An 18,501-nucleotide genomic window follows, 5' to 3' on the forward strand; every position below is an offset into this window, starting at 1 on the left:
GGCTTTCAGCTTTTATTAAAATTCTCTTCAGCAGAAGGCATGATAGGTTCTGGGAAACAACCTCTGATTACCAATGTTTCAGCCATGTGTGTCTTTCGGGACAACAGTAAAATACAGTTCTGCACTTAACCTGAAAGCACAGTGTGTTCTGTCTTTTAAGACATGGCACGGTGCCCAATGGCTGCTGCCTCCCAGAGCTGGGTCTGAACGTTACTATGACAATGGCAGCACTGATGACATTCCCCGTTCTTTGCAGAGCCAATGGGCGCTGACCTTATCCTGTCAAAGCATGTAAAAAGCAATGTGGGCAACACTGGCTTTGTGAAAATTGGACACATTTATCTAGGCCGTTTCATCACATTATCATATATGGAGTTGTGGAAGTGCAGCTAAAAGAGCTGCTGTGTTGTAAGTTTTTTTGCCGAGAAGCTAGAAATGCAACAAAGGCAGCCGTAGTCTGAGCCAGTGTTTCCCTAATCCTTTAAAAGCAATGCCATCAGTGCCAGCCATGCAAAATCCCGTCGGTTCTATGCCCCAGATCTTTTCCTCACCTGTTTTCTTGTAAATCCACTCTCAAACATATCAGTTTGAAAACGGTACATCTTAGGGCTCTGTAGCCCAGCACTCTCAGCAGTTTGTTTTATTTTGAATGCTTTCTGCCATGCTTAAATCTGCAGAACTTAAAGAAATCAAACTGTTTGCATGCATTCCTCTGAAGTCAATAGCAGTGTAGCACTCAAGCGTAGTATTTCCTAGCTCCCTCTCTTCCCTTTTCTCTTCAAACATTTCTTGAAAATTCCTTCATAATAACCTTATCCAAACCATAAATATGAAAGTCAAATAAGCCCAAAGGAGATTTATCATCCTCTGACTCGGCACTCCTTTTATGATTAATAATGACATTGATTCCTTTAGAAATGAAACAAAAATTAATTTAAAGATTCTGATTGGTTTTAGTATTAGGTAAACTTAACATATTGAATGAGCGTAAAACAATTATCAGTCTTATTAACAAAATTAGCTACAGCAAATTTACCAGAAGGAAACTGTTGCTATTTAGCTTCCTAATTATGTCGGTATTCTTTGTGACCAAATGATATAATGAAAATAATTTGATCTACTGGTGCTGCATAGAGAATTTCCTAGGAGCAGCTGAATATCATAATCTATTTTGAACGTATGTTTTCCTTCTCTTCTTCTGTTTCAGAAAGTAGAGGTCAAGGGCTTCAAAGAACATCTCAGTGAAGTGAAGTTGAACTGTGCTGGGAAGAATATGGAATAGATTCTTTACTATTGTAAAATATAAGATAACCCTTTCTTTGAGTCCAGAAACCCTTGACTTCTCCAACAGATTTGTGGTGTATGAATTGCAGGCTCAGGAAAAGCAAGGATTGTCTTTTATTTATTCTGTCTGACATAGAGGCCAAGAACCAGCCTTCCAGTTCTTGCTATTGCCTACAACTTCTTCGCATTGTGTCTCAGTGTCTCAGCTTAAACTAGGAGACTTTTTCTGTTCTGAGAGTTAATGCAGCAGAGAGCTGTTGGATGCCCTCTAGTCACAGGAATTTCAGCCCAGAGGGCCAGCCTTGAGGGCTGATAGGCAGACCTTGGGTTTTGGGTTGCTTTGGTCAACTAGGAGTATCCTGTGCTCATGAGTGAGTAGTACCATGGAGCAGAAGCACTGAGAGCTGATGAAGAAATTGAAAGAAATCACTGGTTGTCTTGGAAGACTTCTCTTTGCTGGTATTGCTGTACCTCCATCCTAGCAAACATTTAAATGCTGGGGTCTCAGAGTATTTCCTTCCTACCAGACCTGTCCCACTCCCTGGCTGCATCCTGACTCTGTCAGGATACGACTCTTGTATTAAACAAATACTCACATTTCTTTCTCTGGTTTCCCATCTGTATCCTCTGCATCGCCATCAGTGAAACTTGGGTTTAGGCACATTTCCTAGTACAGTGTCTCTAACTGCTGTTTGGGGAAAATGGTGTCATTTGCTGGTAGTCACTTTCTCTGTCTCCCTCTTTGTGTAGCTTTATGAACTGGAAATATAAGATGAAGATATTTTGGTACAGTAAGAAATCTGAAGAGCTAGAGCGAGCTGCACATTATAATGTCTTAGGCTGTGACAGTGAACTTGAACATGATCAGCTCTAATATTAAAGGACACTAAAGAAGTGAATGGGAATAGAAACTCCCTGAGTGCATCCCCTGGCTGCTTGATTAACTCCTAAGATGCTCTGAACTACACAACTTGCTTTCTTGCCCAAACTGCAACTTTCCACCTTTACTGTTTGTGTCCTCTGGAAAGCATTTATTTATTTATTTATTTATTATTTAAAGCAAACCTAATATTAATGATAGGATTGCTATACATTAAAGCACTGTGCTACCAATCCACATCAGTGCAAATATTTTGGCTAGGATTTCTGCATAATTTATGTTTGACGGAGCATATGCTGACAAGAATTTGGGGATTTAACCATGTTTACTGCAATGATTAGATCTTTTTATCCTGAAACTACTAAACAAGTATAGCAAGGTGGACCTCTGAGTAACTTAAATTTCTGCTGTTCTTGTAATTGATAAAACATAAAGAGCTTGAAATGTGTTTTGTTGGCTCTTCTTCCTATAGCATAATCAGAAAACCTAAATGCTTTAGAATAAGATATGTGAGTACCATCAGATAGACCAATGGCAAGAACCAGCACTCAAAAATAATGTCGGAATCATAGGGTTTGCCTACTCGTGCCTGTATCTCTTGGGTGTGTAAAGCTTCCTATGGTATTTCTTTACAGAGTTGTATATCAGCTGTGTAAGGCCCCATAAGATGTTCCAAATATAAGGCAATCACAAATTGTTGACATTTTCAACACTTCTAAACATGACTGGAATAGAAGGGGCTTTAAATGAGAATTTGAATCCACACATGCTTTTGTTAACCTCTGGTTGGGCACATTTCAAATCACTACACACATTTCTATGTGCTGTTCCTTCAGCCACACTCTGGCACCTGGATAAAAGTGTTTTTCTGAAATATATGGCTCAGATGGCTCTGAAATAAATTTGAAATAAATAATAAGAAGAATAAAATAATGATAATAATAATAATAATAATAAGAAGAAGAAGAAGAAGAAGAAGAAGAAGAAGAAGAAGAAGAAGAAGAAATAAATTTGTGGAGTGCATGCTTTCAGTGTAAGGAAAATCCAGAAGCTTGAATTGACACCTAGTCCAAATGAAGTATAGAAAGATTATTATTGGGGAACAAAAAGGTAAGAAAAGCTCATACATGCATATTTCCTAAAATCTAGTATTTTAAGTGGAAAACATAGACAATTTTTTCTTAGTGATAGATTGTGATAGAATCATAGGAAACAAATTCACACTCACGCAAACTCATGAGATTTTGCAGAGAACAGTACTAAAAACTTCAATTTCTTGAACAGATAAACTGTAGAAACATTCACTTCTTTGCTTTGTAAAGCATTTTACAGCAGTCACTTGTTCTTATGGTTCCCTCTCACCTTCACGCTCTGTCATTTAATGTTTGACATCACCAAAGCTCTTAAATCCAGAATGGTTCCATCCATCTTTAAATAGCACCAGCTTTAGTAGCAGGTCATTGAAACATAGAATCATTAAGGTTGGGAAGACCTCTAAGAGGGAGACAGTGTCAAAAGTTTACTAAAATCAAGATAGACTATATCCACAGCCTTTCCCTTACCCACTAGCTGGGTCATCTAGTCATGTCAGGAGATGACACTGATCAGGCAGGACCTGACTGGGCCCAGGGCCCATGTTGGCTGGGCCTTATTCCTGTGCATGCTATTTGATCACGCTCAAGATGATCTCCATAACCTTCCCCAGTACTGAGGTCAGCCTGACAGGCCTGTAGTTCCCTGGATCCCCCTTCTGAACCTTCTTATAGATGAGCATCACTTTGGCAAGTCTCCAGTTATCTGGAATCTCTTTGGCTGACCAGGATTGAATGGTGGAAAGTGGCTGGGATAGCACTTCTGCCAGCTCCCTCGGTACTCTTGGGTGAATCTAATCCTGCCCAATGTGACAGCCTAGATGGAATAGCAGGTCATTAACTTTTCTCCTGAGTTGGGGGGGGCTTGTTCTGCTCCTTAACCATGTGTTCCAGCTTAAGGGGCTGAGTAACTTGAGGATAAGTGTTCTGACTACTAAAGACAGAAGATTTCCTTCACCTTATTTCACTTTAGACATCCTCCTCCATGTGTGGGAGGTGGACACTTGCTAAGGTTCCCTTTTATGTGGGTTGGCTTGGGATGCCATTTTTGAAAGACGGATGTTCACTGGTATATGCCACAGATTTCAGAAAAGCCATGCAAAACCAAACAATCTGTAGCATATACCAGTGAACATCCATTTTTCACTTGCATCAGGATATAGAGTCTGCAGAAGCCATGACTTGATTTTGCATCACTGATGCAAAGTGATTAAGAAAAACGGAGTTCCTGCATATGTTACTCCTGTACTTCATTTCCATTTTGTAGTCATATCTACAAGTGAAATGCACTAAAATGCCAAAAAAATGTAACACTTCTGAAGCTGATTGTTATTAATATTGTTCTGTTTGGGATTTTTTTAACTGTAAGCTTTTTTGAAGTGCCTAGTGAACAGCCAGAAGAGCAGCTTTGGAGGGGAAAGACAACTTTGAAATATACAGAGCAAAAGCTTTTATCTCAAGTTGTGACTGGCATCAAACAGAAGTGCAAAAAACTCCCTTTGTTCTTGAGCACAAAGGGTGTGTTTGTTGTTTGTTCAGGGTAAGTGAAAGGCCCCCATGAAGTCCCAGTGAAGATGTTTAATGAATCTGGCAGCCTCCAAGCTCTCTCTCCTACAGAGTAATCCTAACGACAGACCCATCACACATAATTTAACAGCATGTGACATGACAATCTCTGCTCAGCAGAGACTTTGGAAGGGGAATACTTGTGTTATTCGATGACACAAGCCCCTTAGGGTCAAAGTTGTAGAGCAAAGCTCACGTTGGTGGTGGTCTCACATGCATCTTGGAATTGAAGAGATTTGTGTACTCAGGTATCTGTTATTAAGCTTCCTAAAGATAGACTTTGAACTCGTGTTTAAAGCTGAGTGAATTGTGCTGCCGTGATTATGTAGTGTGGGTGGCCTGGATTTTGGCAGTCTTAGCTTGTAGTAGAAGTCGAAGTCAAGAATATCTAAGAAAAGGGGTATGCTACCAAAACCAGGTCAAACGGGGACAGAGGTATAACAGAAGGAAGGGAGAAACAGCATTAATTAGTAGGAAAATGATAATGAAAAAGGCTATTACAAATCATCTTAGGAATCAGGTCATTTTAGGATTACCATATCTATATATGTCATCTTTTTATCAGCTCATCCTACTTGATCAGTAGGATGACTAGGTAGGAGACTTCAACATTCTTGTCCTTTCTATGGTCTGATGTTTATAGTCGTTTGTGCTGTGGCTGTTTGCTGCCACATCTCATGTTTGGTTTCTGAGGTAAGGACATTTTGTGTGTCTGGTAGCATGTGGAGTTAGTAGTTCGTGTGTTTTAAGGTCTGAGCATTTATTGGCCATGAATGGGACAGAACGGACACGAATACTCTGGATCTGAGTGCTCAGTCAGGAGTACAAAATGAGTGCATTGCTCTTCTCTCTGTAAAATCTGTTTTCAGCTCTGCATCTGCTGCATGTATAATTCTGAGCAATTCATTTCTCTTTGTCACAAATTCTTCTGTAAAATGGGCATAATCTTCTTTGCCCACTTTGGGATAAACTATGAAGGGGAACACAACTTCACTAGAGCCTGTGAAGAAGAAACTACTGTGCTCTTGAAGAACAGCACCTTGTTTATTCTTTTTCTCCTGTTTCCTCATGACATAAATCAAATTTTATCCCCACTGCTGGACACAAATACAAAATGCATTTGTACTGTAAACATCAGCCACTCCAGGGATGGCTGAGGAGCTGAGCATTACCTGCTGTTGCATTTGATCCCCATGCCAATTGCCAAGCGGAGCCTCAGTAAACCGTCACACATCAGGTCTGATGACCAGGATTCAATTTCAGTGCCAAAACGACACTGATACCCTGGAACACAATACACTGCCTGTTTCTAAGAGCTTCTCTGCCTGGTATCACAGTTTGAAATAATTCCTTGTTCTCTTGAATTGCAAGAATATTGTAAGATCTATCTAAAATAGCTATCCTTGTTTCCCTCCCTATTTCCCCCACTCCTTATCAAGTCAGACGTCCAAAATCAAGTGCCTGTGTACTCTGCTGACAAGCACAAGGGGATTAGGGAGTGACGGGTTTAACAAAACTGGCTCAGGGTTTTGTAAATTGCATCTTGGAGCTTGAGCTCCGAACGAGCCATAAAATTCCTCCCACGAGGTCGAAGTGAGGTTTCTGCAAGACAGGATCAGAAGTTAATAATGCTTTTTTAGCTTATTTTAGGTTTTTGTGTTTTGTTTTGGTTTTTTTGGTTCTTGCTTTCCAAAAAGTACTACCAAAAAAAGAAAAAAAAAAAAAAAAGAAAAAAACCCTGATTTTAGAAGATGCTGCAAGACTAACAATAACTTAATACAGCCATTGTGTAAAAATCACAAATGTGTTTTACCACCAGCAAAAAGATCTGATTTCTGGGCTGCACGCAAACCATTTGGGGCAATTAGCATGTAATTTAATTTGCATTAATCAGCATAAGGTCAGCAAGAAATTAACTTTGGGTGGAGATTTTACATATAACAGCATGTGAGAAGAAGGGAGGAACTTCTTTTACAGGGTGCTAATTTAGAGTTAAGTGCACTCAGCAAATTTTGCAGGATATGGCCTTGCAGAAGATATAAATGATGTGGATTTGAGAACACCAAAATGATGTGGAGATTTACCAAGCATTTAATGTTGCAATATGTAAGTGCTTTAACAGATTTCTTGGCACTTGTAAAGATCAGAGCGCAGGTTTTGCTGAAGGTTTTGCTAGCACTGAAGAGCTGCATGCAGCTGAATGTGGAAGGGATCTCACAAGACTGTGAGCACTGACCATGCTTTGTGCCAGACAGTCTAAGATGGCTGTCCCAAAGGCAGGGACCAGTGTTAGAAAGAAGTGTACGTAGCACAGCACAGCACTTTCTGAAACAGGACATGATTGCCAAGCCTGAACCTGTTGCTCAAATGTGCTTGAGGAAGCAGGATTTGTGAACAAGAGAGACTTGGAGACTTCTCATTCAGTTATGGAAGGACATGCTAAGGTTGACAGTAGTCAGCTGTACTTGTGTATTCAAAAAGAGCTCTTAGGTGAGAGCAACTGGAAATACTAGGGGAGAAATTTGGCTTTTTCTGTAGACTATAAAGGAAGCCAAAGGTGAGTACCCTCTTGGGCTTCTCCTTTAAGTGCCTAAAGTTTAGTACGATTAATCAGGCCAGAGTACATCTGAAGAAACCAGCTATATGACAAGTATGGTCATGCAAAGTGTGGTCACTTTGGGATTCAGAATAAGGATCCAATTTGTATACGTTTGTGAGTTGGGATCATATATTCATCAGATAACTTGGTTTAGCTTGTACTTTCCTCCCTCAGTGGCTTAGGATAAACATACATCTTCCACTGAAGCATTCAAGCTGGCAGATGCAGTTTACCTTCCACAGGAAAGAGCTCTTGCAAGTGCATATATGCTGCCTCTTACACCGTCTCCATTAATGTAGCAATTTTGGCTTTTAGCAGTGTTTTTCCTGGTTAGGTAGTTCACTACTAAAAAATAGGTACTTCATTTTAAACTTTTATGTCAAGCCAATAAAACAACTTTAAACTTGATGTCTTTCTCTTCAAAATCTTACACTGTGATGTTTTAAAGGAATCATTTAGACTAGAACCTCAGTTTGGCCAGGTTTTACATCAGAGAGTTTCAAATGCCTCCATATTCAGGGTGCTATCACAGCATGATTATTTCTTTCTTCTCACAAATTTACATTCTAATTCTGAAACACAGACTTTATGACTGTGAATCTAGAAACTAAAATCACTAAAAATCACTATTTTTGAGCATCTTGCACAAAATTTTCAAGTGTTGGATGACGACAAAGACCAAAAGATGTACTCTATAGTAAACCTAACTGAAGATTATTATTCCAACTCTTTCTTTTTAATCAGTGCTAATAGACTTTTGAAGAAAATAGAAGTGAAAAGGAGAAGAGTGTCTTCTGTATATAAAATAATGGGTAGAGAATTTGAAGTATGAAAGAAGCAACATGATGTTTTTTTGTAATGCAGTAAAATTAATTATGGAGGGTAAAAGCTGCTGAAACAAGTGTTCATTCTAATTCATTGATAAAGTAATGGAAAATACATTGTAGCTATTAGTTTCATTTTTATGGCAACCAAATAGTAATCAATCCATTATTTTCTTCCCTTCTGAGAGTATGTAGAAGAAAATATGGAATTTGTAAATATTCCTTCCTTCAAAGTCTAGGTCTAGCACAGTATTGTTGGGTCAAACGTTCTCAACCACTATTTGCAACGAAAGATCACTTTTGTGATCTAATTTCCCTTGCATACAGGACAGTGCTACATTAGCTACCTTTACAGCCAACTTGATGAATGATGAGTTGACACAATAAGCTTACATTTCATGTTGGACAGTGTAGGAGTAAGGTCTTTTTCTCACATCACATTCATCGCTAAAGGTTCTCTTGGTAGATGGATCCACACATCTAGACACCAGATCCAAGAAATTAAACCTCTTCTTCATTTTCACTTGTGCATCAGTTTATGTTAAACTTTGCTCTCTCTCCAGATACCTTGTTTTTAAATATCCATGGTCATCCTCAGTGCTAGGTATATTTTATGGATGTGTGAAACGTTCCCTCCACACAAAGCACCATAAGGTCATTTTAAAATAGTCACAATAGAATTGTTAAATGTAGCTTTATTTCTAGGTGTAATTTAAGAGGATGAATAGCCATTAAATTCTCATCTGTAATTATTAACATCGTTCTCATTCCTTTGTGTATGTGCACGTAGACAGCTTATACATCTGTATGTACTGTGGAAGTTCACTTTCTTTAGCTTTTGCTTGTAAGAATACAAGGTCTTTGATTTTCCACATGGCACATCTAAAAGTGATGATCTTGGCATTGCTACAAGTCTGAAATAAAGATATTCCTGTTTAGACAAAGCAGGTTCTACATATATCTCAAATAAATGTTAAATTTAAGCAGAAAATAAAGGATTCTGTAAGCATCTGTGTTCATTCTCTCTGCCGTCTTTCTCTCAGATCTGCTGCTCTGTTGCCTTCTCTGTTTCTCTTTGCTCTTTTGATCAGCTTTCTCCTCCTTCCCTTTAGTTGCTGGCCAGATGTTCTTATGACATGTAGAGCTTTCCAAATAAATTATTTGCTTTGTAGAGTAGCCATGTCTGCAATCACAACCTGGCCGGTTGTAAGTTGTTTCAAGTGATGTATTGTCTTAAAAAAACACACTGATTTGCGTTTATGTGTTCGACTCTGTGATTTGCACAAGCTGCAATTTCTGTCCCTCCTTTGTCAAGGGTGGCGGAAGCACCAGAGCGGATCGTTTAAGTAAACAGAGGATTTTGTTCCTTCTGTGCCCCTGTCTTCCAGATGCTGAGATGCTCTGAGTCAGCGCTGTTGAATGCTAGGGGGAGGCAACACACACCTTTTCAAACAGAAAGAGGCAGTGAATACCAGTCTTGCTTCTGCTTTAAATAGGAAACTTTTTATTTCCCTGCTGCCCAAATATTAATCTTCAGCATTTATACAACATTTTGAACTTCCGTGTTTTCTGTCTGTGATATTTTATTTTCACGATGCTCCCTGGATGTTGCCAGGTAGAAAAAGTAAGGCTAGAAAAGACCTCTTGCATCATTCAGACTGACTTGCATTTTGTAGGTCTGTAAGTAATTGCTACCCCTCATGACTCAGATAGGAAAGGTAGGCATATCATCTAAAAGATCTGCCAAAGCAGACAAAAGAAGATGCTGGCAAATGTTAGACTGTTTTTATTGCATACCTAAAACAACAACAATAATAAAAAAAAAAACAACTATGATTTGCTGCATCTTTACAGCAGGAGCTTGAAAATAATTTTCCTTTTCCTGTGCAGAGAGATGACACCTCCAGATACCATGGGCATGATTAACGCATGTAATGCATATAGTTAGTATCTGTCCAAAAGACAGCATGATGTGCATGCATACAGCTGCCCCTAAAATTGATCAATATGTTTAACTGTGACATTGTATTAAGATACATAGTAGTGAGAAATGATGCCTCTTCATCTTTTGTTATTCTGTCCTATAGTAGTAAAGAAGCTTACCCATCTGTGTATACATGCAGACTACAACTAGCAGGTGTAGTAGATCCATATGATTGTTGATCTCCTAATAAATGGTAGACTCCTCTTGGACCAAATTCTATCTCCCTGTACAGCTGTCTAGGATAAGACTATACAAACAACAACAAAATGAATAAATAATAAATAATCAGAAGAAGAAAATGGAGATAAACACATGATAACTTGTTCTAGATAAAAAATAAAAAACAAGCAAAAACCTCAGGAAGAGCAGAAGGGAGGCTTAATGTGACATGGCCGACAGAGTTAAAGCCCATTTCTTTCTATTCACGTTCTCTGGCAAAGTTTTTGGAATGCTCTGGTTCTAGAAACAGTAGGTCCTTCCTGGTGATGCTGAAGCATAAATGTGGGATTTCTCACCTCAGCTTTCAGCATGTAGGTGGGCTTCATCTTGCCCCATGTGTGTATGTAAAAGTTAGGCATCTAATCCCACGGGAGACAACGGATAGACATGGTAATTCTCTTTAGTACAATTAATCTACCTGCACCAACCGTAGAAAAACCCCGTATGACTCACTTGACTAATTGCTCAGTGTCGAAGGTGGGATTTCAAAAACAGCTTTTCACCGACTTTTTTCATAGACTCCTCCTGTGGGGAGAAGACACATTTTAAATATTTGTGTGACTCTCAATAACACACTGTTTTAAATAGGTGTTAATGTTCTGTGTATTTATTGTCACAGTGCTTTATGCAGTTCATTGGATTTTTCCATTGTAAAGATGGAGGTGTGAGTAAGAGGTTAATTGACTTGCAAAAGATTTGATACAGAGACAAGTGGTAAAATGGGAAAATGAATCAAGGCTTTCTATTACTCTAATGATTGCATTCATAATTTTCAGGCTGTTGTCCACCATTTTTCTGTCATGAAATGTAGTTCATTGCTTGGCTAGAACTATTGCTCACTTAGTGTAGCAAAGAACTATTGCGTTTTGGACTTCTGAACACTTTACAGAATGGCCAAGGAATATTCTAAATTAGAAGCAGAGTGCAGAAGATGGATTTTTAATTGATATAAATCACTCATGTGGCTACTGGTTGCTACAGAAGTTTTAACCATTTTCCCCTCTGTAAGTGACTTTTATTCTTATGCTCTTTCAAGGTTTTGCAATGCCACACAATTAGTTGAACAAACTCGTAGACCGTATGTGGAAGTCTTGGGTTTATCTTAAACATGGGACATCTAAACTATTAAACTTCTAAGGCCCTGTACGTAATTCATGTAAAACATTCTGCAAAATATATGTATCAGTTACAAATCCACAATCAATTTTATTGTTAAATGTTGTATTTAAACTCCACAGCTGGACTTTCATCTTGAAAGAAGCCAGATAGCCCCGTGCATCTGGTTTAATCTTCCCTTAAGCCATATTATTTTAAAGGCACTCCTGCTTAGTATATCTTACAATTGAAAAATAATACTCATATTCCCTCTCATCCTCAGCAGCTGTGATCCCTCTGCAGATGTTGCTCTGTCAGACATTTCATTATGTGTGATAGAAAACGTAGGTTCTTTTTGTCTGCCTGTGTTGCTGCTTTGTGGGTTTTATTTTCTTTTCCTTTATTTATTCCTTTGGCCATAGATAAGTCCTTCCTTAATACTTCACTTTATTTCCTATTGCTGCTGCTTTGACTCCTTTCTAAGTACAGAAACGATGGAGAACTTGCAACTGTGCAGAGCTGCCCAACAGAAGCCCATTGATTCCCCACCAAAGGGCTCTGTGGAAGCCATTCTACTTCAGCCTGAAAAGCAATCTTTGTCCCTGCAGCCGGTGGTGCCTTAAGATGCCGATACTTGCCATATTTTTGGAAAACTGTAGCAGTTTATCAGACCATTTGACACTTCCCATTCAGCTGTATATTCTTGAGCATTCTCTAGTGTTTGCTTCCTCTTTTACATCAGTCTCATGAGTGTTAAGCTGGTCAGAAGCAGCCTGGGCGTTGTGGTGAGTTATGCTGGGCGAAAGTCATTTGGAGGCAAATGCTGAAGGAGGAGAAATCTGGAATGCTGGTGGCTATGCTTGAAAATGGTAGAAATGGATTTAGCATTTGGGGCAGGAGGTATGGAATTTGTCATGCTGGTTTAGTATTTTCCTGGCTGTATTCCAGGACTGTTCAGATATTTTTAGTATGAAGTACAAGCAATGTTGTTTCAGTTGGCCTTGGAGCATGACATTTGAACATGGTATTGGTTTGAATTGCTAATCATTAAAATGATAAGTCATTTTCTTTTTATTACAAGAGGAACTAAAATCCTGGCCATGTTTTGCTGATGAAAAGCGAAGCAAACTGAAACCTGCCTTCTCTTGACTTGCAGTCCTTCACGATATTCGTGTTTCCTAAACTACTGTCCTCATCCATTTGTATGTCATTAAAAGTAGTTATGCCTAGCTTTGTTTTTGTCACTTGTCTTTTGGTCATTTGACAAATATTATACCAAAATGACAGAAATTAATCCCAGGGTCTCACAGCGCTAAATGAGAAGCACAGAACAAAAGGATGCTGCAAAAAAAAATAATAAAATAAATAAAAAAAATTACAACCTTAGTAGACATTTATAGCTGTTATCTGGAAGGCAAAAAGTTGCTACCAGTATATTTACGCCAGTGATTTCTCCTTCTTTGCCTCCATTCCCAAAGTAAAGTTTACCAGAAAGATCAAGCCTCTAAATGCCAAGTTCTGTTCAGCAGATAGAAGCAGTAACACCACATCAGGATACCGCAGTGAGACGTTTTAAGACACTAATGTATAGGGAAGGGAGGAGGGTCAGGCCAAGCACAGACACAGCTGAAAGTCTATGGAAGTTTGTATTCAAGTTTTCGTGTCCAAATCTATTTCAGGCTTAGTATCTTTGACTCCTGATGGTCTTTTTGAGTAGCTTTAATTTTTGGAGACTGTGTTCATTGAGTATCACGTTTGCCAATGTGAACAGGACCTTAGAGAAAATGAGAATCGTTGTTAAGATGCATTTTACTGCCTCTGGTGCAGAAGAGCCTTTGGCTGAAAAAAGCATCAAGGTCTTGTTGACATTTTCTGTCTATTAAATAAGCACCAACTCAAGTATCTGATGTGGATTCAAAGCAAACAGAAACACAGACACAGAAAGAAAAAAAAAAAAGAAAAAAGGAAAAAACAAAAACCCTTCTTGCATGGTTTAAAGATTCACCAAGCAGCGCCAGAAGCTGAAACCAAGATGTGAATATAAACCTCTCTTTGACTGCCCTGGCAACTGAGAAGTCCACAACCAATTTCTAAATCACATGGCAGATCTCCCAATTAGGGCCCAAAAGGCTGTTTCCTTGAAATCAGTGTCATGCTATAGTTCCTTTCATACATCGGAAGTGAGTAAATCATTGAATAATGCAACCCCCTTCCTGTCTGCCAGAACTCTGCCAAACCAAGCGCATGGGGCTGGGTTCAAGCTAACTGTTACTTCTTAAAGCAGCGTAAAGGATTTGTGTTTTGGAGGGGTTAAAATTGCATAGATAAAGGGAAAACTTACAGAACATCCCCAGGTGCTTGCATGAATACTCCCCAGTCTCTCTGATGCGAGCTGGCAGGTCCCATAAAGCCACTCAGCCTTGAACAGGGAAGGGAAGGGAAGGAGGCAGGGAGCAAGAGCTCCAGCTGCGACACCAAAGCCCCAAAAAGAGCCTCTAACCCAATTCCCTTCAAGTGCACAAGCCTCGCAAACTGCAGCATCTGTTTGCCACTGTATTCACTGAGTTCACAGGGCAAACAAAAGATCCATATCAAGCATGCATCCTTCCAGGGGGGGAAATCCTCCCTTCCTTCACCCATATATTTTCCTTTCTTTTCTTTCCGTTTTTTTTTTTTTTTTCAGGGTAGGTGAGGAGGGGGGGGGGTGGGGGAGGTTGGGGTTGTCACTAATTATTTTTTTTTTATAGTAATTAAGAGAGCTAACACCAGCTAGGCTAGAGTGAACGCAAACAAGACCCCTATAGGCAGCACAGTGCATTAATGTAAAATATGCCCAGACAACATAACTTGTCAGAGAGGATTATTTCTGCTTAGTGAATCTGCAGGGGCCCCTTTGCTCCACCACTCAGCGTCTGCCTAGAGAGAGAAAGAGTAGCCATTAGTGAGTAGCTACTGTGGCATTGATGTTTGAGCGCACTTCTGAACTGGCTTTTGTTGAGAATATCGGTGCAGAAAGCATGCGCTGTCCCAAATCCGCTGTTACTATGAGAAATGAGGAGCTGCTTTTAAGGTATGTTGTCTCCTTTGTTTTAACGCGTGCTTTCGAGTTGCCTGGGCCCGCTGCAACTATAACCGTGCTGGGTATTAAGTAGTTTCCCTATTTAAAGGAAAAGACAGGCATTGCTGCGTGCAGGGAGTGTTTCCATGAGTTAGAACCGCACATTTCATGTATGACGACAAATGTACGGAGAGGGCAAGGAGGGAAAATATAATATGTATGTATCTTTGGGTGTTGTTTTTTTTTTCTTGGTTTGTTTTTGTTTGTTTTTTTTTTTTTTTCCCCTCTTAAATGAAAGCTGGTATTTCTTTTATCACCTCCTTTGCAATATTTCTTCCTGCTTCATTATTATGCACTGGGCATGGAATAAGCGTGGAAAAAGCTCACGGAGACTCCATATTAGAGCTAGTGCCCTAAATACCACTTTAATTTTTACTTACCCTATGTAAATAGTTATTAATGCTCCACCACGTACTCTGAACTTGAAGATGTTTAAAAAATATGTAAATACTTCTGCATGTGAGATGATACATATATTCTTTATGCTCCCAGGTTTAGCGGGGGGCCAGCACCGAGTTCTCTTTTCAGAGACACACACAGACACAGACACACACAGACACACACACACACACACACACATGGAATTATGCTGGAATTGGCACCCCGCTTTGAAAAATGTAGTCTTTTGTTTATTTGCTAGCAGACATCATAGCACTGAATACATCTTTTGGTCTGACAATGGGACAGCTGAACAATGGTGCTGTCAAACTAGCTTAATGTATGTCTGGCGATGGGGTGTTTTTGTTGTGTTTTTTCTATCCTTTTCTCAGCCCCTTTTTCATTTCCCTTAATCTCTTAGTGTATGCAGTATAATATGAAGTCTATTGCCTAATTTGTGAAGGTTGTTTCATCTGAGATCCGCTGCTAATAGTGCAGGGAGGGGGAGGTTTGCATCTTACAATAATGTCCATGGCATTAAGTTAGAGATTTATTGGTACCAACCTGTCCTTTAACTGTGAAGAGAAAACTTATTGATTCTGAAAGCTTACAATACTGCTGTCAATCTGGCGAATGCATAGTTGCCAAATGTGCCCTTGCATGATTTTATGCCCGATCATATCAACTTTAACTGCTGTTTTGAAGATACTGCTTCTAATTTTGTTTAGGTAATGAAAATGCAATAAAAATGATAAATCAGATCTCAAAGTGGGAGCCTATGCTACTTTCCATTTTTATATTCCAGCTATTAGCATATGTTAGAATTTTTAAGGTCAGGCAGAATAATTTACCTGGATGATTTCTATTCGTATCCCAAAATCTAACAAATTATTCATATGACATTTCATGAATTATCTATCTATTTTGACAGCCATAGATTAGGATCCCAACAGTTAACACTTTTTGTTTTGCATCTGGAAAAATGTTCACGGACATTATGCATTAGGAAAAGAAACTGTTAGAAAGCTCTTCAAAAATCTGGAGTCGTTACTTGGACAGCAGCCTGTGCCTTAAATGAAATGAATTGTCATCAGTCTCATGGAGTTTCTAAAGCTGTTTAAAGCCTTTAAATAGTTTGCATCTTAAGTAAATGAATCTCTTTCAGTGTACCTGTAATCTTTATTTCCGAGAGAACAGGTAGATGGTTGTCAGTGGGATTTATTTTTTTGGCTTGGACCAATTAATCATAAGGGCTTCGTGATTTATTTTTTTTTTAAGCCAGATCCTAGTGCATGATTTATACAGGGTCAGGACCCCTTAATTTAAAACAAAACAAAACAAAACAAAACAAAACATTAAAGATTTATCGGTATGGATCAGAACTTTCTAAGCATGTAATTTCAACAGCAATGTTTAGTGGGGAGACTCTGAGTGCTTGTTATGCTTCTTTGCATTTTTTCTATTGTTGTCTCATCTCCTTCCCTTGTGTGCTGAGACAATGTAAATCAATAGGAAAGAGTTTACATGAATAATAAGGTAATATCACATAAAACACGCCTGAAGCGTAGAGGTTATGGATTATCAGGTGGTGCCTGCATGCCATGTGCTGTGCATAAACATGAAGAGTGCACGGATGGTGTTTAATACAACGGGGCCATGCAGTAATTCACTTTCTTGGGAGAACTTCTTTGGAGCCAAACATTAACTAGTTCACAACTGCTCTCCGCTGCCAGCACCAAGTGCGTTGTGTTTTACCAAGTTATCCTCCTACAGCTTGTGCTTTCTGGCAGCTGATGCCCTTTGTGCTGGGAAGCCCAGCGAACAGCTTGCTCCACTGACATGGAAATGCCCTTTTGGTGACTGCCCAGAGTAGGGTGGGTGCCACGTCTGTAGCAGACACCCAGAGACACCTGGGCAGCACACCCGCCCTCCACTTACAAGGACTGTTCAGTACAAAAACTCTTTCCCAAGCGCTCTTCTCACAGGTGAGTTCATACTAAACTTACAGTAGCTCCTATGTTTTCAGTTTAAATGTTGCATAAAATCCATACAATCCAGATTTGTTGTCTAAGATTGCCAATTACTCTGTATTTTTCCAAAGGTGTTTTCTGACATTCCGTTCACATTAAAGACTAATTTTTGAATTGGTCTGTATGAATCCTGCTTAAGAAATAAAACAAACAAACAAACAAAGCCACCTATGAATATTTACTGAAATACTGGTTTTTTTTGAGCCATAGCAATTATTATTAACATGAAAGAAAGTGAAGCAAATCTGTAACATATGCTATTTCTTAGCATGCCTGAACAAAACTGTTGGCTTTTGAGAGACTGTATAGGTTTAGAGCTCTCGTGCATTAACATCACAGGTGTCCTCAGCCTTACCTATGTTGAATCTCACCCATTCACAAAGCAATGTGGTGCCTAGCAGTTGTCAAACTTGGTAACATCTGTTTCCATAACAGTGCTAAGAGAGCTAATACAGAGACTCTGCATGAGTTGTTATTTGTTCTTGCAATGACCAGGAGTAATGCCAAAAAGAAATACTGTCCCTGGTCTTACCTGGCAGAGCAAGGTGCTAACCTGGGACTTGCCTTTCCATTCTGCCATGGGAAATGGAATTGAAATATATTTATTTATTAGCCTGGAGTCTTTGTCTATATTTTTTTCCCAGATTCATGAAGCAAAATATGCAACATCAACATGTTAATATTCCCTTTGTTAAATGAGAATAAAACTGAAGTGTTTCTGTTATCAAATTGAAGTATATAAGATTGCAAACTATACCTTTGGGGCTGAAAAACAAAGGAGAGCATTCAATTAATATTCATATCTAGAAGTTTTACTGCAAGTGTAGATTGTGCTTGAATACTTAAGAAGTCATTCAGAAGTGAATCAATACTAATTATTGTAATCAGGAGGGTTAATTAGCTGAAGATGCTGCTGATGGAAAGTTCACTGCTTACACCCCTGAAAACACCTAAGTTGATGAAATCTGAAAGCAAGATGTCGAGGAGGACTCTGTATAGAAAGAAAGGCTTGGCTTTCGTTTGACAGTTGCTCCAAAGGGGAAGCGTGCCTTTTACTTTGTCTTTTGCATGTTTGTTTAGGGAGTATTAGAAGATGCAACTAAATCTGTCTTGATGAAATTCTGTGGTAGTTTCTCATTAAATGCAAGTACCATTTTGGATAACCTGTACCGTCTCCACAGCATTGATTTGCAGATTACCATAAATTAATGTGGATAATCTTATGCATTTGAAATCTTGTTCCAGCACTGTTATGGAAAGCGGATATTTTTATTTTATTTATACCATTTATGTGCAGGCATGGGGTCCTTCCATGTTCTTCCATGTGTACATAAAATGCCATGTGCTCTCTGTCTAACATGCAGGTATACATTGGTGCGTATGTACACACATGCACATTTGCACACAAGTTTAAAATTCTGTTTATTGTGGCT

The 18,501-nt window shown here is 39.0% G+C and overlaps 1 protein-coding gene and 1 long non-coding RNA gene across 29 annotated transcripts in view; one reads left to right on the plus strand and one right to left on the minus strand.

Moving 5' to 3' along the window:
- Positions 1-18,501, plus strand: part of CELF2 (CUGBP Elav-like family member 2) — a 547,347-nt gene that overhangs the window by 277,919 nt on the left and 250,927 nt on the right. For 6 of the 27 annotated variants that reach the window (XM_015867993.3, XM_085511737.1, XM_085511735.1 and 3 more), the window contains exon 1: positions 14,198-14,612. The exons of 17 other annotated variants lie outside the window; for them this stretch is intronic. In XM_015867993.3, the coding sequence (XP_015723479.1) occupies positions 14,506-14,612 (107 nt within the window). In that variant the 5' untranslated portion in view covers positions 14,198-14,505. Of the gene's footprint in view, positions 1-14,197; positions 14,613-16,811; positions 17,024-18,501 lie in introns of those variants that run through there. 4 more of the 27 variants (XM_032441984.2, XM_085511888.1, XM_085511991.1 and 1 more) reach the window with 3 other exon arrangements.
- LOC107316770 (uncharacterized) lies at positions 8,922-14,181 on the minus strand. 2 transcript variants are annotated; one of them, XR_014932953.1, is made up of 3 exons: positions 13,884-14,181; positions 10,901-10,972; positions 8,922-9,666 (listed from the first exon to the last, which is right to left on the minus strand). It is a non-coding gene; the product is annotated as an uncharacterized LOC107316770 (long non-coding RNA). The 2 variants fall into 2 exon arrangements; XR_014932954.1 differs by lacking the exon at positions 8,922-9,666 and adding an exon at positions 10,348-10,475.

Source organism: Coturnix japonica, chromosome 1 (genome assembly GCF_054131305.1).
Source record: "Coturnix japonica strain WE chromosome 1, WE-NBRP24, whole genome shotgun sequence".
NCBI classification, from domain to species: domain Eukaryota; kingdom Metazoa; phylum Chordata; class Aves; order Galliformes; family Phasianidae; genus Coturnix; species Coturnix japonica.